The sequence below is a fragment of the Cornus florida genome, unplaced genomic scaffold (genome assembly GCF_030987335.1).
Source record: "Cornus florida cultivar Cherokee Brave unplaced genomic scaffold, ASM3098733v1 CherokeeBrave_3.0.0_Hap2_Chr03, whole genome shotgun sequence".
NCBI lineage: Eukaryota > Viridiplantae > Streptophyta > Magnoliopsida > Cornales > Cornaceae > Cornus > Cornus florida.
Genome location: NW_026775573.1, coordinates 12,827,695 through 12,851,594, shown reverse-complemented (window position 1 = coordinate 12,851,594; position 23,900 = coordinate 12,827,695). Strand labels below are relative to the sequence as shown.

General features: G+C 35.8%; 3 protein-coding genes across 5 annotated transcripts in view; 2 read left to right on the top strand and 1 right to left on the bottom strand.

The window, feature by feature from the left end:
• Positions 1-838: 838 nt before the first annotated feature.
• LOC132299512 (DNA-directed RNA polymerase II subunit RPB7-like) lies at positions 839-8,596 on the top strand. 2 transcript variants are annotated; one of them, XM_059796195.1, is made up of 7 exons: positions 839-956; positions 1,051-1,268; positions 1,364-1,529; positions 1,602-1,652; positions 4,905-4,970; positions 5,075-5,143; positions 8,072-8,596. In XM_059796195.1, the coding sequence occupies exons 2-7, from the start codon at positions 1,153-1,155 to the stop codon at positions 8,135-8,137; spliced, it is 534 nt and encodes a 177-aa protein (XP_059652178.1). In that variant the 5' UTR covers positions 839-956; positions 1,051-1,152; the 3' UTR covers positions 8,138-8,596. The 2 variants fall into 2 exon arrangements, with proteins under 2 accessions (XP_059652178.1, XP_059652177.1); XM_059796194.1 differs by lacking the exon at positions 839-956 and having other exon boundaries at positions 990-1,268.
• A 1,442-nt stretch (positions 8,597-10,038) lies between these two features.
• Positions 10,039-12,726, top strand: LOC132299511 (anaphase-promoting complex subunit 13). Of its 2 annotated transcripts, none has more exons than XM_059796192.1 (4): positions 10,039-10,218; positions 11,329-11,429; positions 11,523-11,576; positions 12,531-12,726. In XM_059796192.1, the coding sequence occupies exons 2-4, from the start codon at positions 11,354-11,356 to the stop codon at positions 12,590-12,592; spliced, it is 192 nt and encodes a 63-aa protein (XP_059652175.1). In that variant the 5' UTR covers positions 10,039-10,218; positions 11,329-11,353; the 3' UTR covers positions 12,593-12,726. The 2 variants fall into 2 exon arrangements, with proteins under 2 accessions (XP_059652175.1, XP_059652176.1); XM_059796193.1 differs by lacking the exon at positions 10,039-10,218 and adding an exon at positions 10,288-10,451.
• A 1,764-nt stretch (positions 12,727-14,490) lies between these two features.
• Positions 14,491-23,900, bottom strand: part of LOC132299510 (uncharacterized) — a 33,502-nt gene continuing 24,092 nt past the window's right edge. The window contains exons 16-21 of the mRNA XM_059796191.1: positions 23,518-23,765; positions 21,312-21,404; positions 21,126-21,227; positions 16,677-17,034; positions 15,605-15,742; positions 14,491-15,529 (exon numbers count right to left, since the gene is read on the bottom strand). Of these exons, the coding sequence (XP_059652174.1) occupies positions 14,807-15,529; positions 15,605-15,742; positions 16,677-17,034; positions 21,126-21,227; positions 21,312-21,404; positions 23,518-23,765 (1,662 nt within the window). The 3' untranslated portion in view covers positions 14,491-14,806. The remainder of the gene's footprint in view (positions 15,530-15,604; positions 15,743-16,676; positions 17,035-21,125; positions 21,228-21,311; positions 21,405-23,517; positions 23,766-23,900) is intronic.

Genomic DNA, 23,900 nt, shown 5'->3' with positions numbered 1-23,900 from the left:
AGGAATTATTTAAAATAAATACTAATAATAGTTATTTAAATTATTCTTGTATTTTATAACTTACTTTCTTTATAAATATGTATATACTAGTAAAACGGTAAAATCTAATTTAAAATTAATATTTAACAAGTAATTATTAATTAAAAATTTACTCTATAAAACATAATTAACAAAAGGAAAATGATAAGGGGCCGAAGGGTAATCCTGAAAAAACGTGGTTGGCATGTCAAATCCTCTAAAACTTCGTTGGCACGTCAGATTCTCTTAAACTTCTTGCGCGTAAAGAGTAAAAGAGCCATCACGTGCTTAGCTCACCCCTAAAATAAATTGAAAAAAAAAATTATTTGAGAAGATAATATAGCGATAAACACTATGAAGGTATATACAAATAGAAATATATATATACATAATTACATATATGTTGGTAATAGATCATAAATATTCAAAAAATTTTTTTTACAAATTTCTCAATAGATTTAGGTATTATGATCATCTTGTATTCGAATTACGCATAAAAATTCGGTTCAATATAATTACATATATGTTGCGCGTAAAAATCAATAGATTTTTTTTTTAAGAGTTTCAATATGATCCAATCATGTTGTATTCGTAAAAAGAGTTAATAATTGAGATCGGGAGACTTAGCATTTTTTTTTTAAAGCGTGATGAACTCTTTTGCTTCTTTACGCAAAAGGGATAAGAATCTGACGTGGCCAGATCACGACTCCGTGATTAATTCGGAGAATATTTTTCAGTTCTCTATTACTCCTCTTAACAAAACTAATATTTGATATCTTTCGGTTCCAGTCACTCCTCTTAACAAACAAAACTAATAATTTAACACTCACTTGAGTTTGCCTAGCCGATACATATTATGCACATATACCTAATCGAAGAAGTCAAAGAACGATTCGGAACAAAGAAATATTTAATATTTAATAGTTTGGTTCGATTAGGTATGATTCAGTCCTTTTGAATCTTAAATCGTAAGCTAACAGCAGTCAACTACTGGATTAAGGGATTTAACAATTTTTTGTGCCCTTTTTTCAGCGAGGCTGAGCTCCAACTCCACTGAAAATTCGTAAATAAAACCAGGGTATCAGTTCAAAACCTTCCACTCCTCTCTCTGCAGAGTCTGAAGCAATTGGAAAAATGTTTTTCCACATAGTATTGGAGCGAAACATGCAACTCCACCCTCGCCACTTTGGCCGCGACCTCCGAGAAAAGCTCGTCGCCAAACTCATGAAGGATGTGGAGGGCACTTGCAGGTTGGCTTCTCTCTTTCACACCTAAAAACCCTAATTTATAAAACCCCTTTTATTTCTTTATTCAATTAGAAAAATCTTGATCAATTTATTTTCAGCGGTCGACACGGATTTGTGGTCGCGATTACGGGTATAGAGAACGTCGGCAAAGGGCGTATTCGAGACGGCACTGGGTTCGTGACCTTCCCTGTAAAGTACCAGTGCGTTGCATTTCGACCCTTTAAAGGGGAGATCTTAGAAGCTGTTGTTACTATGGTCAATAAGGTATGTTCTCTGTTTTACAATTAAACTATGCATGTAATGTAGGATTTGTAATTTTATTGGTAATTATTGCAGATGGGATTTTTTGCTGAAGCCGGGCCTGTCCAAATTTTTGTGTCCAATCATGTGAGTCTACAAGACTTTTTGAATATTTTTTTGTGCTATTGTAGGTCTATTGTTTACATGTCTGTTTAAATTTCTCTTGGGTACTGAATAATTTCTTAATAGTCTAGGTTTGGTAGCTTCCTTGATCTTCTTGTTCAATACTTCATGAGCACAGCTTATTTTAGCGTAATTGTTTGAACTTGATTGATTATCGAGAGTTGTTGTACTTTTTACTTTCTTAATCTTTAAATTTTGGTTACGAAGAAGTTGAACTCAAAAAGCTCTAGTGGCTGTATTTTAGCTTTCTGAGCTGTGGAAATAAGAAGTAGACTGCAAATGGGCAATTTTAAAAGTTCAAAAGAAGTGCATGGCGTCATACAACTTAAGAGATAGCCTCTCATTGAGTTAGTGTTTTGAGGGATGAAGTGGCATCCTATAATTGAGAGAAATTGATTCAGATTGTTTTTGACAGTGTGCAGTAAAGACCAATAACTATACCAATAAAGATGAGTGACATGGTCCACATCAAGAGTACTGCTAGCAAAAAGGAGGATCAAAAGTCAAAACTAACATATGTTCATATAATATGAAAAAAAAATTGATAGCATGTCGTTTATGATAGGTTGTGACCTTATATAAAACAGAATGGCTAAACATTGTCCGTGCATGTGATATTTTGATCCCTACTAGTTGGAAAAAGACTTTGTTAAGCGGAGTCGAGTTAAACCGAGTCTCTATAGCGGTTAAAGAGGTTTCCTTGGGCTTTAAGAGATCAAAAGGTTAGTAGATATATTGACATGTTCAAGGATGTGGCATTAATGTAATTGCAAATCTGGAATGATCAGAATTGCTGTCCCTACTGTTGGGCACATTTATCTCAATACTAGCCTACTGAGAGTATCAAATAAAATATGTATGAATTCAAGAGTTGTACTGCTTCTATTTTTCATGGTTTATGGCATATGGAATATGGACTGGAGCAAAGTGAAAACCGTGTTGGCTTATTTTGTGTAAATCCCATACCTTGACTCACTGGTAGTTGAATTGTTATACGGTAGTCATTTGACCATTTAATGATTGTGTAAAATAACTGGGCTTGCTTGAGCAATTCTCATGTTTATGGTTCATAAATATTTAATGAAAAGCAACCATGTGGCGATTTGAGTATTGAGGATAGAACGCTTCCCTAGAGGTTTTGTTTTCGTTTTTTGTTTTTATTTCGGTTTAATTCCATTTAATATTTGTAAATCATATTATTACCTTATTAGAACACCTAGCTACCTCTCTGGATAAAAGATGAAGCGATCTCCCTTGACTGGTGGCAAAACATGCCTTGGCTATCACTTGGTAGCACAAGCAACAGCTTGCTACCTGTATGTGAACCTTATTTCCTGGCTTCGAAATTTGCATGCATAGATGGGGATACCCCCTTATATCTATACCTATATATGTTCATGGAAAAATCAATGGGGCTTCAAGAGGAAACTTAAACAAAATTCTGTGAACTACCTCCCATCTTTTCTCCTAGGCTCTGTTTGGTTAGACGGTAATTAATAGTGGAAAATGAAAGTGAAAGAGTGGAGTGAATGAAAAGAAAATATGTTTTCCATTGTCTATTTGTTTAGAATGATTTTTTTTTTTTCAGGAAAATTATGGAAAAAATACCATTTTATGTTCTGAATAGCAGGAAACTTACCATAAAAGAAAGGGCATTATTGTAAGTTCATAAATTTTTTTCGGTGTTTTTGTTGGAAAATTTTATGGGAACATTAGGCGGTTATGGAAAGTAATTTTCTCTCAAAATTTTCCTTTTCTTGCTAACACAACTTCTAATGTGTTAAAAAAATTTCCTTTCGTTTCTTTTCTTGCAATTTCAATCTTATCAAAACGAGTCTTACTCATTTCTCTATTTCCCGACACATGCAGTCTTCAATTTCCCATCGGCAAGTGTGAGAGAGAGAGAGAGATGATATTGTTAGTGGATACTGGCAATTTTGATCGAGTGCAAAACATTGGTGGTTGGCCAAGAGCTCCAATCCCTTTCTCCACCGCCCTCAGCAATGCGTAAGGAGATCTACTCTCAAAACTGTGGTTACCTTCCTCTGTAATTAAATAATCTACAAACCTAATTGTTACCATCTTGATGGGAATATGTAGAGAACCCATGCCTTCCATGCTTTTTGCATGTTCTGAACCAATCTGTTTGCACACACAATCCTTAGCAGATGGCCACAGAGAAGGGACAAATCAGTGGAATACCAAGGGATGGTGTTTATCCATTCGCTATCTGGTGGAAGCAAAGTTTTTCTGACGCTGTTGCTGCTCCTCCTCCCTCTTCCATTACCTAGGAGTATATGAAGAACTGACAGTGCACTAAGGCAAACATAGTGAAATACTTATAAATAAATAAAAAAAAGCCAACATAGTGAAAATGGCAAGAGAGGAAGTGATGGTTGAATTGTCTTTTCGACATATAAAAGATGTAGCGTGGAGTGTGAGAGTAGGTATTTGGAGCTATCTTACATGGACTCTTCTATATCCCTTCACGTAGCCGTGTTGATGTAACACAACATAGGTATGGGTACTAGATATGTGTCCAACACACAAACACAAGTCAGACACCTAGATCCTTCACAAGGCATGATTAGAGAGGAATATCTATGAGATGGATAGAAACCTTTTCTTTTACCACATTCCATTTAATTTAGGTAATAATTGTGTATATTCCTATAAAAGATAATCATTAAACATTACAATATAATAAAACATATAATGTATTTACATGCGTAGTATGTGTATACGCACTTGTATCCAACTTTGGGACACATATCCCCGTATCTTAAGATTTGGGTTTGAGGAGGTCCGACACTTGGATATACACTCGCATGTGATAGACTTACCCGAGTCTGGGTAAATACACTTAGATATACACTCGCACATGATAGACTTACCCGAGTCTGGGTAAATTAAATTGGGAGGGCCAATAGAGCTACACCCAAAAAATTATCTGCAAAATATATATCTATGTAACTATGTATACCATGTAATATGTATTTATTTAAGGCTCCATTAATCTTGATGTGCGTTTTCACGCGGCTTTATTAGAATTTATCATCTACCTCCTATGATTTTTTAGAAAATTATCTTTTACATGAATTTTGTGTACTGTATAGATTGAGCCTAATGGATACGTCTAAGTACATACGCTAAATATATCTGCTATATCTGATCCGCATACAATTACACTGTAATATTGTCCTCTTGTTCTTTTAGTTAATACCAGATGATATGGAGTTCCAATCTGGAGATATGCCTAACTACACGACTTCAGACGGATCAGTATGTATCAGTTTCTACTTACTTTAATAAGCAGTATTCTTCTTGAAGTCTTTACTTCATAGATGCATGCATGCTTGAATATTGATCTCATTGGTCCTTTGCAGGTTAAGATTCAAAAGGAGAGTGAAGTTCGATTAAAGATTATTGGAACTCGAGTGGATGCTACAGAAATTGTATGATACTGTCTTTTCTGTAGTCATTGGAAAGTATTTATTCATTGGTTATAAATTGAAGCTTTTAGTTCATTATATTCCCTTCCCAGTTATAATTTAAATTTGATACAGTTCAGACTTTTTTATGCTCCCATAGTAGTTGTCTTCATGTGTTCGCGTCTTATTGATGATTATTGAAACTAGGATAGCAGTAAATTCTAGGAGAGATCCACAGATAGATGGTTTGAAATCTTCAAAAATAGAATAGGAAAATAAAAGAATAAGCAAGAAAACAACACCACAATTGTTGAGTGTGAACTTGTCCCTATCCATCCAAGTTTATCTATGAATTTTTTTTGTTTTAACTGCATTAAGATATTACATTTAATTATCAAATAAAATAGTTATGGTTGCTGGCCTGGACTAGCAAAATGAAATTTCCAGTCTCAGCTTAGAAAAAATGCAATTGTTAGATATATATACGTGTACTATAAAGGATTTCCATTTTATTGTTTCAGTATAAACAAATCCTACTTGTTCAAAGAAGTGATGTGGAACTGTTTAATATAGAAGTAGAATAAATACAAATTCTAAGAATGATCTGTAGGTAGATGCTTACAATCTTTGGAAACTAAAAAGAAATTGAAAAGGAACAAGCAAGAGATAGATGCTAGAACTATTGAGTTGATTGTGTTCATTAGTATTAATAATGTATATTTATCATCTTGAAGTTCTTCTGTTCAAACTACTTACCACAAGAAAAAAAAAAACAAAAAAATTGTTCTTCTGTTCTAACTTCATTAAGCCACTAAATGTGTATATCTTTTTAATAATGCAGGTAAGCAAAATATAACCTCCTCCTACTAACAAAACTATGCATATAACCCCCAACAGAATCATAAAACCCCTCGAATTAACAAAAGTTATCATATTACCCCAATTCGTGATGGAATCATTAACTGAGTTGTTAAATGACCAAATTAACCTTATTAATTAATGCTTAAAAAAAAAAAAATTTCCTTATCTCTGGCCATGCACCACCCGTCTCACGCCTCCCCCTTTGCAAGGTTCAATTTGTTTTTTTTCAATTGAATTTTCTTCTATAATCCACAAGAATATTGTGTGTGTGTGTATGTATATAGATACATAGTCTCTTATACAAGACAAATCGATTATTTTCAGGTCTTAGTGTCCTACTCTTATATATTCATAACAACATATATACATATAATGTATACATAGGAAACTCTTATATTGAGATGTTAATGAGAGGACAAGAATAGGAAGATGGTTAGAGGAGCATAACAGCATTATTGTGCCATAGTGCTTCAAAGTGATCAAAATGGGTTGACACTGGACAAGTGATGATTCAAAAAGTATACTTACCAAAAAAAAAAAGGTGATGATTCAAAAAGTATAAATTTTGAGGATATTTATAGGGTCAAAATGTAGAACTTTAGGTTTTTATTTTTATTTATGTGGTCAATTTCATCTCTGAAATTGGGGTTGGAGTTGAAAATGGTGCCTCTTTTGTGGTCAATTTCATCTCAATTTCTCAGACTTGTTCTTCTTTTAGGTTTTCTGTCTCTTTGCCGGATCTCCAGCACCGGCGTCCAAACTCTGAACCATTTCATTGCCAGACCCAATTCCTTTTTTCTGCTCAACACACAAAAACAGAACAACCACAACATCAATGTACCAGTGTTAATTTGTCTCATTGGCCCAACATTTCGTTTCAATTTCTTGATAAAAAATGAAACTAACTTTAGATTTAGATAAAGCATTGATGTTGCCATTATTAAGTGATGGAGCTGAGGACGAATTGATTCGGGTAATTTCATCCAAAGCAGAGCATTTTCGAAGAAGTTTCAGTTGAGAAAGCTTGGGGTATAGTTAAAGCAATTATGTTTCGATACCCAGAATATCATTGTTGGCGAAGAGTGGCTGAGAGAAGCTCCCTCCGACAAGTGTTTCTCCGAGGAAACCTTCATTGCCTGCCATTGATGTATCAAAATCAAACCCAACAACAGTTTTTTGATAGAGAGAGAAAGAGAGATTGGACGTGGGCTTATAGGAGTAAACAATGGAAGGTTCTGATATTGAATCTCAAACAACAGAAACATAGAGAAATTGAGGGAAAAATAGATGGATTAACTAAATATATACATACATATCACATAGTTGCAAAACAGGAGGATGATGACCAATGACGAGTGATCAGAGGTTGTCAATCTGAGTCTGCTGTCGTCTTGGTATGAGTGAGAAATTCTAGGTTTGTTCCGTAAGTAAAAAGAGAGGAGGCGATTAAGAAGAGAGAAGGGTATTTTCGGTATAAAGAAGGTAAGCAAGAGCATGTGACATCACGTGCTCCTTTCCTGTTATTATCTAACAGCAGAGTAACGGAAATGGGGGTAATTTGATCAGTTTTGTTAGTTCGAGTGGTTTTATAATTCAGTTGGGGGTTTTATGATTTTAACCCATTAATTTACGGCGGCGTTTGACTTTGGGACCATCATTTTCCCTTGATAAAAACAATGATAAACCTGCCTCAAAATAAATTCATAAAAGATGACTGAAAAAAAAAAAAAGATTTATTTAAGAGCCCTGCTTTGAAACCCAAGAGCTGAAGAGAATATAATAACTATGCAGTCGGTAAAGTAATCAATAGTAATGCCTTAACTTGCATCAAGTAAATAGAATTGACCTTTGTTAGGATTTAGTGTGGTGGGTTGGCATATTTTGTAACAAAAGCCAGATTCTGTACTTTTTATTTTGAGTTATTTGGATAGAATCGATTATCTTAATTGAAATTATTACTCAAAATTTCAATCATAATTTGTAGTCTTCAGTGCATTCAATTTCATTCCCCTTATTCCTTTGGTTCTCATTCTGCATTTTTTTAATTATTTGTTAATTGAGTTCCCGAATTAATTCGTGGCTTATTTGCAGTTCTGTATTGGTACCATAAAAGATGATTTCCTGGGTGTGATCAGTGACCCTGGCGCAACTTCATAATGGAATTGTTGGTGATTATCACATCTAACCGCTCCAACGAATAGCAGGCAATGAGCATGCCTAGCTTGCTTAATTTTGTTTCAGAAATTCCAAGTAGTGTTGGTGACACTACATTCAATATCGTGCGACTGATTACGTGTTGTGTAAAGATTGCTCTGATGTTCTTGGCTAGGAAAAAGGAAAGCTGTTGGCCGAGTCTGGTTGCAGTCCATATTGTATGAAGTTGAGCCATTCATGCTGTGAAATGGTCATAATCTGTCAGTAATGTTTGCTGTCAAATATCAGGATTGACATAGATTCTAATGAATCCTGCGCCAATATATATATATATCTTTCTTGGCCCTGCATAAGCATATTTGCATTTTTTTTTTTCCTTGACAAATTTTGTACCGCTCAGAAATTATGTATCTAGTCCATGGATAAAATTATGCTATCACCCTTGCAATGATTTTTCTCTAATTCTGTCGGTACTAACTCCGCTTGAGAGGAGAATGAAATGTGGTTACTTGTAAACACTAAATTTTAAGGGTTGTGTGAAGACTTAAAAGGCTGGGTTTTAGCTACTCTCCATTTCCAAGTTCTACTTGGTTTTAAGATTTTTTTTCCCTAACTCTTAGGCCCTGTTTGGCATGGGTTTTGTTTCTGTTGTTTTTGTTTTTGGGTTGTTACAGTGTCGATTTTGGCAACAAAAACATGTTTGGTGCGGTCTTATTTTATTTTAAACAGTGCTAAAACACTTCGTGAACAGTGACCCAAAACTAAAATACCAAAAAGATGTTTTTTTTTTGTTTTGTCTGTTAATGGCTCAAAACTATAGCGGTGCATATTTATGTTTCTACATTTTCATAGCAAAACATCGTTCTCAAACGTGCTTTCGATTTGGTGTTTCTATTTTAGCTCAAAACAAAGCGCATGCCAAACGTGCCCTTACTAATAACTCTCGTACCCTCAGTCATATCCAACTTCAATTTATTGATTTTGTTTTTAATGCATGTTTATGCTCCATTTGTTATTTAATGATTTTTTTTTTTTTTTTTTTTTTTTTTTTTTTTTTTTTTTCAAATAGAATCCGTACCCTCCATTTTTTAGGAGGCAATGTTTATGCTTTTAGTATGTAATTTTAACCTCTTCTTCAATTCCTAGTTCTCTTGCCAGTTTATGGGTTCTGCCATGGCGTAACACATTCTATAAAAACTTTTTCAGCATTTTAAAAGTATTAATCTAACAATAATTCCTTTCAGAAAAAAGTTTTAAATGAAAAATATTTTTCCAAGTAATTTGTCCACATTAAACCCTTCGCAATGAAATATATCTTCAATTTTTACCTTTGGTCGAAAATGATACTTAAACTGACTGAGTTAGAAGAAGGTTTAGTTTTTTCAGATAAGGGATAATGTCCAATTAACCCGTAGTAGAAAGATTTTAAGGATAAGGGATAAAAGTCCGATTAACCGTAGTAGAAAGATTTTAAGATCAAAAAGAGTTTTAACGATATTATTAAATAAAGCGTGTTTTTAAGTCTCCATTGTTCAGACTCTTTGTTTGGAATATCTTTAACTGAAAAATTTTCACTAGAAAAATGGAATAACATATATATATTATATGTATTATATATAAATGGTATGGAGCTAAAGTGTAATAATTATAAAAAAAATAAAGACATCGAAAAATACTAATTATCCACATTTATCATTTAGTGGTATATGTGTGAATCAAAGTTATACTTGATGCACAAAAAATAACACTTAATAAATAGTATTTTTTCATGTTGAAGTCAGTATTTTGGCCAATTTTTTTTTTTTATAAGACTATGAGACTTTGTCATTAGCACCATTTGTAATAATCCCTATATATTATGTTACTTTAATCCTGTCCTTTTTGGACTTTTTAAGTCCAAGAGTCTATCCGATCAAATGAGAGAGAGGGTTTTAACTTTTGTCGACAGTGTTCAGTTTAGAATGAGAAAAAGAGGGTCAAATCGTTCTCTCGCTTAGTTACCATTTCAATTGATCTGTATACAAACAAGCTTGATTGATTTCTCTTGTTTGGGGTTCTTCCAACATTATTTCAAGATCTGATCTGTAAGTATACATATTCCTTTTCTCGTCCACCAAGTGTTTGCTGGAATGCCTCACTAGAATAGCCGTCGGATGATGGCTTGGAGAGGATCCAAATCCGTTAAATGATGCATCTGTTGGTGGTCATGTCCAGACTTTATCCCTGTCATGTCACTAATATGAGTTCTTAGAGTATCCAAAAGGATAAAACTCAAAGATTTGGGGTTTCAGATGATATATTGGCATCTTATTCTCAAGTATCTATAACAAAGTTCTTAGTTATCGTTCCAAACTTCCATGAAAGTTGATTATTTCTTTCTTTCTTTCTTTCTGTGTTTAGCCTTGAAAAAGTTCGTGGTTAGTATTACATATAAATTTATTTCTTGGGTTTTTGATAAAGTGAAAAACTGTGATTCATCTTTTGGCAAAATTCCAAATTTAGTCAGTTTCCATCTGTGCAAACCCATGAATCATGTCTTCTTGAATCACAAGTATGTTTGATCGACACTTTTAAGACGAAGTTAATGAATAAAAAAGTTTAGTTTTCTCATTGCAACCTGACTTGGCTTGAACACTGGTTTTTATTTCAAGTTATTAGATTTGGTTTTTGTTGGACCACAAGCTGAAAGTTTTATCAGTGATAGGATTGTACTAAATTTCAACTCCAAATTAACTTAAACTGCTACAAAAGCAATATGGATTCGAGCCTGAATTAATGGTTACGATGCGGTTTATGACATCTTTTATAATTCTAGGTTCAAGTTCATGCAAATTGATTGCCAAAATATGCTTGTCATATTATTCTCTGATTTATGCACATTTATTATTGGTGTCCCAAATCATTCAAGGAGGATTTTATCTTATATCTAGGACCCTGAACGCGACGGCCTTTATAAAGTATGTTTACAAGGACATGTTCTGTAAATTTATCTTTTTTCTCATCGATTATTAAGTTTCTTCTTGTTATACAATTCTCTTGGCGGCTAATAGAAAGATAAATTTGCTCAACTATTTTTCCCCTTCTGGGATCCTAACAGATGAATGGGTTTCATATATGTATTCATCTTCATCAATTTTGGAAATAGTTTGATATTTTAATGGCCTTAATTCTTTCTCTTTTCTGTATGTGTGTAGGAATTAACTGAAGTAAAGAGCGATAATGGCAGAAGTAAGCCTGGGGATCCTTATAGATATAGTGGATGAGGAATGGATGAGAGACACTCTGCCTGATGATGGTAAGACTTTTTACTTCCTTATTCCCAAATTTGCACATTACTGCAGTAACATCTCTCTATTTTTGTTCAAATCGTGTTTCCTTTACCTTACAGATCTTCCTTTGCCACCGGTGCTGGTATCACGGAATGATGACACTGAAGACTCAAGTACGTCTTACCTTACTCATCACACTTCATTAAAACTAATACGATTTCGAAATTTTTAGGTTTCTTTATTTTGAGGCCTACATTGATATCCTTGGTACTTATTATCAGCGTATATATAGTTATAGTTATCAATGTTCCGAAAACTGAAGGTTTTGAGATAGGTTTGGATAATATTATTTAAACCTAAATGGGTTGGAAGATTTTGAAAATTGTTTGGGGGAATTGGGCTGTTTTTTGTCGCGTGAGCATGATGAATTGATTTTCTTTAAATCAACAAATGTGTTTCAAGAAAACAACATTTACGAACACTGAGGTTGGTGCCGCTTACACTTGCGCGAAGTGGTGAAAGATTTCAAGTAATTTTCTTTATGTTGTATTCTAATGAACGATGTTTAGCTGCCAATCCAAAATTTTGGAGCAACATGGTCTATGAAACTCGCAGAATATATGTAAAGCTAGGTGGCTGGGGCCACTGTTATCTTTCCCAAAGAGTAGTCCTGATTTTCAGTTTTGTGTTTTTCTTGAAATGTTATTCATGTACATAGTCTAGCGCTTGCATACTTTTCCACGGTTATACTTACATGTGCCCTTCCTCCTTTGTTTAAAAAGATTGATCTTTTATCATCATTTGAGTAAATGTAAAAGATTTCAACCGCAAAGTATAACAATCTATTGTGGTGTAAAATTGGGTATAGAATTATATTGCTCAGCTTCAATACACTTGTAAAATGGTTGAATAGCATCCATCTGACCTGACTCAAACTGAGGGTAATTTAAGGGAAGGAGAAGATCAAAATTAACATGTGTTGAGACTTGAGATATCAATATATATATATATATATATTGGTTTAGTTTATCTGAATTTAAAGCATGATGAGCAATTCTGTTTTCTTTTATTTGACCTAATTAATTATTCACTTTTTTGTCTAACTTTCGGGATTTTTCTGTTATCAGATCAGGAGCCACAAGTAGTTCAGGGGGATACCTGGCGTGATCTTGCATTGGGAACCCAATGAAGGTTTTGCATCAATGGTCACCAAGTCCAGTTTCTATGAACATTGTTAAAAATGCAGATTTTAACTACTTGGGTGTTGAGTTCAGATAAATGCTTATTATTAAACTTATTCAAAACTAATTTTGCTTTACAAAACCTTTGTCTTCTGGTTGAATGGTTTATGAGGCATTGTCTGGCTGGCTTCTCTATGTATATGCCATTAGCCATATCAATTCACAGAGTCCATTCATCAACCATATCAGGAGATGTCATTTCGATTGTTGCATATTACAGCCCTTGTGAGTTGATTACACCCCCCCCCCCCCCCCCCCCCCCCCCCCCCCCGGCGCCTCAGCAGCCGTACGATCACTTTGGAAACACATAACTCTCTTGAACTATGCTTTTGGCGAGGTTAAATTAGTGATGTACCTTACAAAAATGTTGTTTTTGAGGGGACATGACTACTCATTTCGTGGGAGAGGATTTTGATCCAAGTAATATGACATGTTTATCGAGTCCATGATCATGATTAAGAGTTGGAAGTTACCCGTGCTATTTTTGTAAGTTTATATCTGCAAATTCTGTTCATTCAGTTTTATGCTATGGTTAAAGCAGGAATTTTGGCTGTGAGCTGAAGTTACTCATACCCTTGGAATATCAGTTGTTGTATGGGGTAGATAAACAACCAAGAAGCACAATAGGCAATAAAGGCTTCACATTTTTTATTTTCAAGTTCTTTTAACTCTTGGATTTCATCAGCATATTTCATTTGTTATAATAATATTATTTTTGAACAAGTATCACCCACTCGGGTAATGTGATCCCGTCAATCACAAGTGACCACAAAATCGTAAAGCAGAATAAGTCGGTACATTTAGTTGTGTGATAGTTTATAATTGGCCGGGACACCTGGTACCGGACAACTTATAATTTCTCCCACTAATAGAGCAATGCGGGAGTGGCAAAATTTAAGACCCGTAGTGGAATTGGAAGTAAGAGTGTGCGCAGAGCGTGAGAAGCGGGAAGTAAGAGCGTGCGCAGAGCGTGAGAAGCGGTACTCGTTTAGAAAAATTATGTGACTTGGGGCTTGACAAGTTGCAACACAACTAATAAGCTGAATAAAGCTAACACATTTAGTTACATGACAGCTTGTAATCAGTCGGGACACATGGCACTGGATCATTTAATAAATTTTCACATTACGAGAGTATATGTATCCCGAATCATCTAATAATTTCTCCAACTAACGGAACATCGAAATATACTGCCACACAACCAAAAAGCTGAATAAAATCTGACACAATAATTTCTCCCACTCAGAGAGCATTGCAATAGAAATATAGACTTGACATCTGCCACAACCAAAATACAAAAAAAGGTTAAGACACGTTCGGTTGCATGATCTCTTGTAATTGACCCGGGCACATGGTGGCAAACCATCTAATAATCTCTTCCACTAACAGAGCATTGTAATAGAAACTTACCCAAGAGGAATTCGTGGTAGTAGCTGGAACTTAACAGTGGAAGATGTTTCACTTACCAAAGAAAACAATCAAGTGATGATTATTCGTCTCTCTGAAAGGTATGAAGAGCAACCAGAGATACAAGTACAATCACAGACAACTTAGGAGTAACTTTCTGTTTCTGTTTCTTTTTTCTTTTTCTTTTCTGTTTTCCATTAATCTCTCTTCAAGCTCTACGGTGGTGTTCTACAATCAATTTACAACCAGTATGCACCTCTCTACATACATTGATCAATTGGAAGCTGCACACTGTTATGAACTTTCCCAGAAGGATGCACTCACAGAGAGTCTATTTATGTCAAATATATGGAAGACTTGCGAGGGAATCAATAATCTTGACAACTTCACCCCAAAAATTTGTTGCCAGCCAAAAAAATTTTACTATAAAAAAAAATGCTGACAAAATGAACAAGTTACAATATTACAAACTGCAAATTGTTCTGCTCTCTATACAAGAAAACTAAACAAAAATACAGAAGAAAAAAAATAGAGAATTAGTGCTATCAAACTAATTACTTCTTTTTTGTTTGAAAAAGGCAAAATTGCACAAAAGCAAGCAAGTATGAAGCGTCAAGGTTTTCAAGATAAAGGCCAATTTCCACTTAGCGCCCCAAAAAATCAACACTGAAACTGTTCTTTTTATACAAGAACATATTTTTGGGTAGAACATCTACTACAAGCAATAGTGTCAATGGGTGGCTTGAAAGTTTTTGTCAAGTAAAGTCAATCATCGATAATTCAGGACGTACACTCTTTACCTGAATGTTAGGTGGTTGATGGGGAGCCTCTGCAGGGCTCGTAGATGCTGCTGGGCCACTTTGTCCTGGAATTGACTCTGAAATATTCATTGAGGATGAGATAGGAGTTTGATTATCTGAAATTGGTTCACTCAACTCTGAGGTAACCTGCACACTTGATTCTGAGGGAACCTGTGGACCCGATTCTGAGGGGACTGGAGCAGTTGATTCTGTTGGAGGTGAACCACTCGGTTCTGATGGAGGCGGAGCACTCGATTCTGATGGCGGCGGAGCACTCGATTCTGATGGCGGCGGAGCATCTGATTCTGATGGCGGTGGAGCACTCGATTCTGATGGAGGTGGAGCACTCGATTCTGATGAAGGTTGAGTACTTGCTTGTGTGGCAGTAGCAGGTGCTTCTAATAACAAGGGCTTGCCTGCTTGTTGCTGTGCACCCTGTGTGGCAGTAGCAGGTTTTTTCACTATAGGAATGGGACCATAGAGGGACGCCATCCCAGGAGGAAGAATTTCAATTGGTGGTTTCTTCCCTGCGTCTGCCAGACTTGTGAGCTTGGGTTCCTCAAGAGAAGCCAGAAATGCAGTGGCGGCATCAATCTTTGTAGGGGTGTGGTCCATCTCCTTCTGTAGCATTTTGTTCCAACTCTGAGCCAAGTTTCTCAACGACGTCCGTCCATGAGCCTGGAGACAATTAGACTGGTTAGATCAAAGAACCATATTTGAGCTTAAATAACTGTATGGATAAGCTAATTATACATGGGCATGGAGCACAGCCTCTGCAAGCATCCCAGTATCCTGCCATGCTTTCTCCATGAGAGCATTGTCTCCCAAAACTGCACCTGAAAATGCTGCCTCCCGCCCCAAGCCAATTGAAATCAAATTATTTATCAAACCCTGCAATGAATTCATGCCATTTCTCATTATAACCAAAAATAAAAAATTTGGTCTAACACCAGAACAGTTGAATCTTAAGCTGGCATTGTACAGCCCCTATCAAATGCAAACCAGGAAGGTTCTTCACAGGGACAGACCCACGACAGAATGAACGAAGTGTACCAGTCATATAAAATATAATTGACATAGCCAAGCGATCACATGAGCTAAGAAAACATTAAACATGCATGAAATTAAATAGCTTCTTTGTTTCTTGCTGCACTTGAATCTTAAATGTCACCATTGTGAACAGGGATATCATAGAAATGTAAATGGTCCAACACAATGATCGTTAAAAAAAAATCAATCATTTCAATTAAATTTGAAAATGATCCCAGGCCATCAATTATGGCCGTAGCTTGTATTCTTTTAAATGTTAAATTGTTGGTCGTTACTTTCACGCATGCACCAAGCAAAACACAATGGAATCATTCCAATCAAATCGGCGATTTCCCTCGATCGAATAACAGCTCCCAAACTTGATCACCTAGCCAAATGTACCTCAATCAAAGAACTTGCTTGCTTTCAGTAGCAAACAAACCAAACTAAAGAGGGAGGGGGGTCTGTTTCCTATGAAGGCTTGACTTTTGAGTGAAAATTGTGGGAAAACTTTAGGAAGAGATGCAGGGAAAGGGATCCAAAAATCTGGCAACTTTATTGAGAGTATGGACTTCAAGCTATTAAAACAAGGAAGATGTTAAAAAAGTTAAATATATGAATACGTTCTGAACAAGGTAGACCACATGTTTAGATTTGACCAAGATCATTATGTACGATATTATTTCTAAAGCTTTATAGAACATTTTTTTATAAGAATTAAAAATGAGTGCATGCAAACTAGAGCAGCTAATGTTTTAACTAGATTTCATAAGCTGAATTGGAAGTGACTACATACACTCAGCCGTGTTAATTCTCCATGATTTGCAAGGCGTAAAGATAATCCTCTTAACTCGTGGCCCTGTAAAGCTCCCTTCAGGGAACCTGCAGCAGCTAGCCTCTTAAGAGCTTCACGAGCAATGTCAGCTTGTCCAGTAGCATCTGCAGCATCAATAAGATCTAAAAACTCCTTTGCAAATTTCACCACTCCTTGAACGGCATCCACAACATTTTCCTTCTTAGCTGTTAAACTTAGAATGTCATTTAAGTCTAGTCCTATAGATTCTTGCCCCATATCCCTGCTGTTGCTCATTGTCATAAGGCACTGAAGAGCTCTTTTCAAATCATTGCTCTGCATGGCCAGATCAAACTCCAACCTGCATAACATAAAATAACAATATAACTATAATCACGATGAGATGCCATGAATCATTATGCACAATTCTTAAGCAGTATTGCCAGATTTAGACAAATGCATAGAAGCAAGTCTGCTATAACATCAACTGCTAGTTAGGAGGACATCGCAGAGAAGAGAATCAACATCTGTCATAGACAATACCTAACACATCAACCAACCAACACATTGTGATGCAATGCAAATATGGATGCATGTTGCTTTTTTATTATCCAACTAGAATATATGTGCTTGATACAGAAATCCTTCATTTCATAATTTGAAATATGAAAGCAATAGCATATATAACATCATCAATATCCTTGCCTTTATCCCGTACCGACGGGGTTGGCAAAAACAATAGCACATAAATACATACATACATACATATATATATATACATACATATATATATATAAATACATATACAGACATCTGTTTTGAGTTGAGACTAGTCCCCATGGATAGGGACCATAGTGGTAAAATGAAGCAAACAGAAAAAGGAACACAAGTCTTCTTACAACAATAAGGAAGACCGGGAATACTCCGATCACCGCCGGAGCCTAGATTTCTATAGGGAAATCTGGGGGAAAGCCTTAGAGGGGTATAAACTCTAATAATATCTCAAATTATATTCATAAAAACTTGAATACAAAACATATAGAGGTCTGTCCTTTTACAATACTACTATTAGTGACACTTGACATATCCTAGAAAGACTTTTAGAATTCCCACACAGTTTTAATAGCACTTAAACACTTTCCTAAGTGAATAGTGAATACTTAGTAATTCCAAAGCTTAATTAATTACTACCCAAAAACTAGAATGACTCTTTGACTTTTCTTCAAGGCACTTTCCAAGGCACCATTGACTGCCTCAATCTTGACTAGAGTACCCTTAATGATTTGCATCAGACCCTCCTCCTTAAAGAAAACTCAATCTCGAGTTTGAAACAATTTACCACGATCAATGACAAGCCCAAGCAATGCCTTCCATCCTTTCTTTCTTCTTTTCCATGCTCGAACAAAACACACTAATCTGCTGTTACTGATAAAGAATCTGATTTTTAGACGTCTCTTTAGATATTTAGTAGATTTCCAACACCTGCTTGAACACAAATTAGGAGCCAAGACCTGATTTAATCTGATTTTTTAATTGAAACAACTCCTAGCTATATATTGCGCCAAGAACCCATTCCAAATCAGGTCATGCATATGAAGTCCATTATTTATCAAACCCATGAATGAGGAAGTTTCAGTACTGACCAAAATATTCAGGAAACTTAAATCTGCTGTAATGCTTTCTGCACCACGTGCAGCTGGAAGTTCAGTATTTTTATCTTCAAAGTCTCCACCTATTTGTTTGTCAACAAGAGTAAAGTCTGAAATTTCTGCCACTTCAGAGTCAACTTGAAATATTTGCTTCAATTTCTTCAGCAGTTCCCACTTTCTCACCATAAATCCGCGATATGCAGATTGAATGATGATGGCTGCTTTATCATCTGACATGTTGCTGGCTGCTTCGCTAGACTTCTCTTCTGCCATATCTTCTCCTTCATATTTCTCATCATTATTGTCCTAAAATTGTGGAAGATGGAAAGTTGAATGCACCCCCAAGATCTGACCTTCATATACACCTCAAAAAGATTCATCAAAAGTTGAATTTTCATCCGGTGTCTCACCTTCTTCATATACACTTCTGAGGGATTCGTCAAAAGTTGAATTTCGAATGTCTCACCTTCTTCATATGTACTTCCAAAGGATTTATCAAAAGTTGAATTGACAGCAACAAAATTTCCAAGATCTTCATCACCCCAGAGTTGCTTCCGTCAATATTGTGGCAGTTCACATGTCTTGGGAACTTGGCAGACTTGAATCTTGAATCCTCATGTGTAGGACCAAAATTCATGCTCCTTAGTACGTTTCACCATTGAAGTCCATGTGTTTTGTGATCTGGCAGCACACTGCTTTGGACTTCTAGACAACTTATGCAGCTGAATTCTTCCTCTAGGTTGTTCTACCAAATATTCACATTTATACGCATCTCTCCTATTGTCTATACTCAATGGAGAAATGATTTAATATTGCTCTAATAGAGTGGTTAGTCGAGAAATTTGATGTTGCAGATCTTTTTGCTGATTTTGAAAGTTTTGAAAGTCTTCTTTTGTGGCTATCTTGCTTCCTGGTCTAGCCATAGATCCGCAAGAACCACAGATCTTATAGCAGGGCTCTGATACCACTTGAAGCAAACAGAAAAAGGAACACAAGTCTTCTTACAACAGTAAGGAAGACCGGGAATACTCCGATCACCGTCGGAACCTAGATTTCTATAGGGAAATTTGGGGGAAAGCCTTAGAGGGGTATAAACCCTGATAATATCTCAAATTATATTGATAAAAACTTGAACACAAAACATATAGAGGTCTGTCCTTTTATGATACTACTATTTGTGACACTTGACATATCCTAAAAAGACTTTAAGAATTCCCACACTGTTTTAACAGCAATTTGAACACTTTCCTAAGTGAATACTTAGTAATTCCAAAGCTTAATTAATTACTACTATTAGTGACAATTGACATATCCTAGAAAGACTTTTAGAATTCCCACACAGTTTTAATAGCAATTTTAACAACTTTCCTAAGTGAATACTTAGTAAGCAAGTTTGGGGAGAGCAGTGGTGGGTGGTGCTCTGCTGAGATGCATGGTCCTAGGGGGGTGGGGGTTTGGACTTTCATTCGGAGGGGGTTGGATGATTTTTGCAAGCATGTTCGCTTTCGGATCAAGGATGGTAGGAGGATCAGATTTTGAGAGGATCTATGGTGTGGGGAGCTTCCTCTTGCTCTCGCTTTCCCACGGTTCTATAGGATCGCTTCTTACAGACAGGCCATGGTGGTTAACTGTTATCACCTTGATAACGGGAGACTGACTTGGGATGTTCAGTTTAGGAGACACTTTCAGGACTGGGAGATTGAGGATGTTACTTGTTTCTTGGAAGTTCTGTATCGCCAGGTGATCACAGTTGGGGATTCGGATTGTTGACTTTGGGATCCTAACTCTCAGGGTCGTTTCGAGGTTAGGTCCTTTTTTAGGTGCCTTTCGAGTGATTCTGGAGGCCCTTTCCCATGGAAATCTATTTGGCCATCTAAGGCCCCCCCTTAAGGTAGCCTTTTTCGCTTGGACTTCTGTCCCAGGCAAGATTTTAACTCGGGATAATTTGAGGAGGAATCAGGTGGTGGTCAATCATTGTTATATGTGCTTGTGTGATGAGGAGACAGTTGATCACCTTCTTTTGCACTGCAGCATGGCCAGAGACTGTTGGGATTTGATGCTTGGATTATTTGGGATCCATTGGGTTATGCCTTGCTCCTCTAGAGGGTTGATTGAGGCTTGGAGAGGTGTCTCTGTTGGGGTTCTCATTCAGGATGCTTGGAGGGCTACGTCTCTTTGTATTTGGTGGTGCATTTGGCTGGAGCGAAATAGGAGATATTTTGATGGAAAGAAGAAACCTATTTCTACGCTTAAGTTCTCTATTATTTCCACTCTTTTTTGTTGGGTTTCAAGGAAAGATTATAGATCTATTGAGGAGATTATTGTTTTTTTTGGGCTCTTTGAAGGTTTAAGGCGCCTTGTGGCTCTTGTGTTTCTCTAGGTTCCGCTCCCCTTTTGAGTGTTTTTAATAAAATCTTACTTATCAAAAAAAAGAATACTTAGTAATTCCAAAGCTTAATTAATTACTACCCAAAAACTAGAATGACTCTTTGATTTGACTTTTCTTCAAGGCACCATTGACTGCCTCAATCTTGACTAGAGTACCCTTAATGATTTGCATCATAAAAGCACAATCTGTCAAACATGAGAACCAAGTTTGAGCCTTATGGCAGCCACTATGTGCAAATAAACGAACGGTTAGGTTTGTGCCCAGTCTACTCCCCAACATCGTCAGTTGACGGGGATCATTACACTAGATAATGGTTTTCTTTACTAATGTCTATGGATACATATAACCAACCCTGAACACGTGCATAATGTAAACCCGGGAGAGTTTCCAGCAAATGAAATTATGCACACAAACCTCTTAGATATTCCAGGTAAATGAAGAGCCTCAGTAGCATATCCCATCCCGAGCATAAACTGCGCCAAGTCATCATGATGTTCTCTACCAAGCCTACTTGCCCTGCATGAAAAGGTACCATTTAGAGTACATACAGTATACAGCTAAAATTATATTACTGAGAAATCAATAGATTGAAAAGTATACCATTTTACAGCACTAACAGCATCTCCATAGGCAGCAAGACACCGGCAACGAATACCAGGATGGCTGAGGGATATTGCATGAGCGCACATATACCTATAAGAGAAAAATCAAGAATCAATGAATAATTCTTCTAAGTTCTAAGCTACTATAACATTATGTAGGAATTGATTATTATAAATAAAATTTAAGTCAAGGCATGATCATTGCGATGACAAAGAAAACAGGTTGCAACACAACCCCCATCTATCCAAAACAAAAAAAAAAAAAACGAAAAACAATAACAAAAGAAAGAAAGAAAAAAAAAGGAAAGAAAAGAGCGTGAAAACTGGTGGAGGCAAGCTAGTGGCGTTTTATGAGACAAACAAATGCCATATAAACTAAAAGGAAATTTTTATAGAACTGTTATTAGGCCAGCCACTTTTAATGGTGCAGAGTGTTGGGCTTTAAAAAAGAAGCAAGAACAATGAATTCAATTAGCGGAAATGAGAATGTTAAAAATGGCTGATAGGAGTTGCTAGAAAAGATAGGGTTACAAACCAAAATGTGAGAGAGAAATTAGGTGTGGCATCTATTAGTAATAAGATTAGAGAGAGCAGACTTAGGCGGTATGGACACATACACAGAAGACCTATAGATGCACCGGTGAGAAGAGGAAAGTTAGTTTGCATGGAGGGTAGGAGGCAGAGAGGGAGCCCAAAATCCACATGGGATGAAATCATTAGAAATGATTTTAAGAAGTTAAATATGAGAGGAGAGAATACAATGGAAAAAGAGAATTCATGTGGCCAACCCCATTCAGTTGACCATTCATACGGGGTTAAGGCAAGGATGATGATGATAATGATGAGCGTGAAAACTCAAGAAGTTCTCATGAGCATTAGGACTTTTCAGGTTTGAACACAGGCAGATCATCGTCCTGAGGACTAAAAGTTAAAAAATAAAATCCTTCTTTGTAGCATCCAAAGAGTCCAAATAAATTGTATTAAATTATCTAGCATGTGACTAATGGACAGAGTGGCCCACTTTGATGTGAACATGAAACCAGGCAACTATGTGTTTCTATTTGCGTGTTCTCTATATTGAAATTTACAGCACTGTTATTCAGGTAGTTCATGTATCTATGGAATATGCAGGCATGTGTAACATGATATATATATATATCCTTTGGGTGTAGAATTGCTCATAGAAGCATTTAGGGTTGTCAACACAGCCATTCAAAAAATATCAGTACAAAAAAAAAAAAAATGTATTTGGTACTTCATGAAACTAAAAAAATAATAAAGAAAGAAAAAGCTTTAGAGAGGTCTTATAAAAGAATTCACTAATCTGATTCGGTAATCCGATGGATCAAATACATTGCTGATCCGAACTTGTAAGTAATAAATCTCCAATCTGACAAGACTTAATGAACAATAACAATTGAAAAAGAATACATAATTTCATGACATTAAATAATCAAATTTAAAATTTAATAATTTAGGCAAGAATGATACATAAAGAATTGAGAAAAAATCCATAACTTTAATAATTGTTTGATCGTAATCGTTTAATACTTCATATTCAGTTATTAAAGATGCTGAACACACAGACAAACATATATTCATGTATTTTTTTTTTTTTTTTTTTTTTTCAATCGGATTGAATCATTATCGCATCGGATAAACTAAATCCAAAGTTGATCGGTTACTAATAGGATTAACCAAATTCGGATTGTTGCAGATTGATTTTTCCTTTTTCAAATCTGGAATACCGGATCAGATCCAGAGCAAATTATCCATTTATGAAAGATTGGAGACTGTGTAACGTCAGAAGTTCCATAATGCATGAGAAGAATCACCATTAGTTCCACAATGAGAATGTGGTAACAACATGGCAATTTACATAGCAAAAAAATTAATATTTCATGAGAAGAGAAGATGTACAAAAGTAAAAGGTTATACTGCCAAACATACCTTGATAAGAAATTTTAACTTGAGAAACATCATTAATTACCTAAAAGAACAACAACCATACAATATTTCTAAAAATATATGAACAACTTCAAGAACATTTTTTCGTGTGAAGTTAAGTTTTTATCTTTCTTTCCAAAGCCATGGCCAAAGAGGATGCACTTGTCAATAGAAAGCAACTTTAAGGAATAACCTGTTGTTTTTTTTCTTTCAGTATTAAAATTGTTGGGTTCTCAAAAACTTAAGTAGCTAATTACCTATCAATTAGCCAAAGAACTCCATCTCTAACACCCACTACTATGAGAGGTCCAACTGGACGTTTCTGCTCTGCCGGAAAACGAGTAACTGCCACCGACACCCCTCCACCTCCAACAGCCACCTCATTAACTCTTCTTTCATCCATCTCTTTTGGCATTGCTGAATCATCCCCATTGACTTTTGACTGTTTAGGCATCAAAAAGGGTGGCACAGAAGGAGCATGCTGAAATGAAGCTAATCTCACCACCTGAAAAAGGAAATAGTTCATATAAAAGAAAACAAGGCAATGCTTCCTAATTACATGACTAGTGTGACTGCAAAAAAAATTAACAATTTAATTAGTGCAAAACTCTTTGACCAACCGGTAAAATTCAAGATAAAA

Excerpts from the sequence above, each read along its gene's own strand:
- LOC132299512 (XM_059796195.1), top strand. The coding sequence starts at position 1,153 with ATGTTTTTCCACATAGTATTGGAGCGAAACATGCAACTCCACCCTCGC. Across the intron at positions 1,530-1,601 it reads TTGTTACTATGGTCAATAAG|ATGGGATTTTTTGCTGAAGC; the intron begins GTATGTTCTCTG and ends TAATTATTGCAG. Across the intron at positions 1,653-4,904 it reads AAATTTTTGTGTCCAATCAT|TTAATACCAGATGATATGGA; the intron begins GTGAGTCTACAA and ends TTGTTCTTTTAG.
- LOC132299511 (XM_059796192.1), top strand. The coding sequence starts at position 11,354 with ATGGCAGAAGTAAGCCTGGGGATCCTTATAGATATAGTGGATGAGGAA. Across the intron at positions 11,430-11,522 it reads AGACACTCTGCCTGATGATG|ATCTTCCTTTGCCACCGGTG; the intron begins GTAAGACTTTTT and ends TTTACCTTACAG. Across the intron at positions 11,577-12,530 it reads TGATGACACTGAAGACTCAA|ATCAGGAGCCACAAGTAGTT; the intron begins GTACGTCTTACC and ends TTCTGTTATCAG.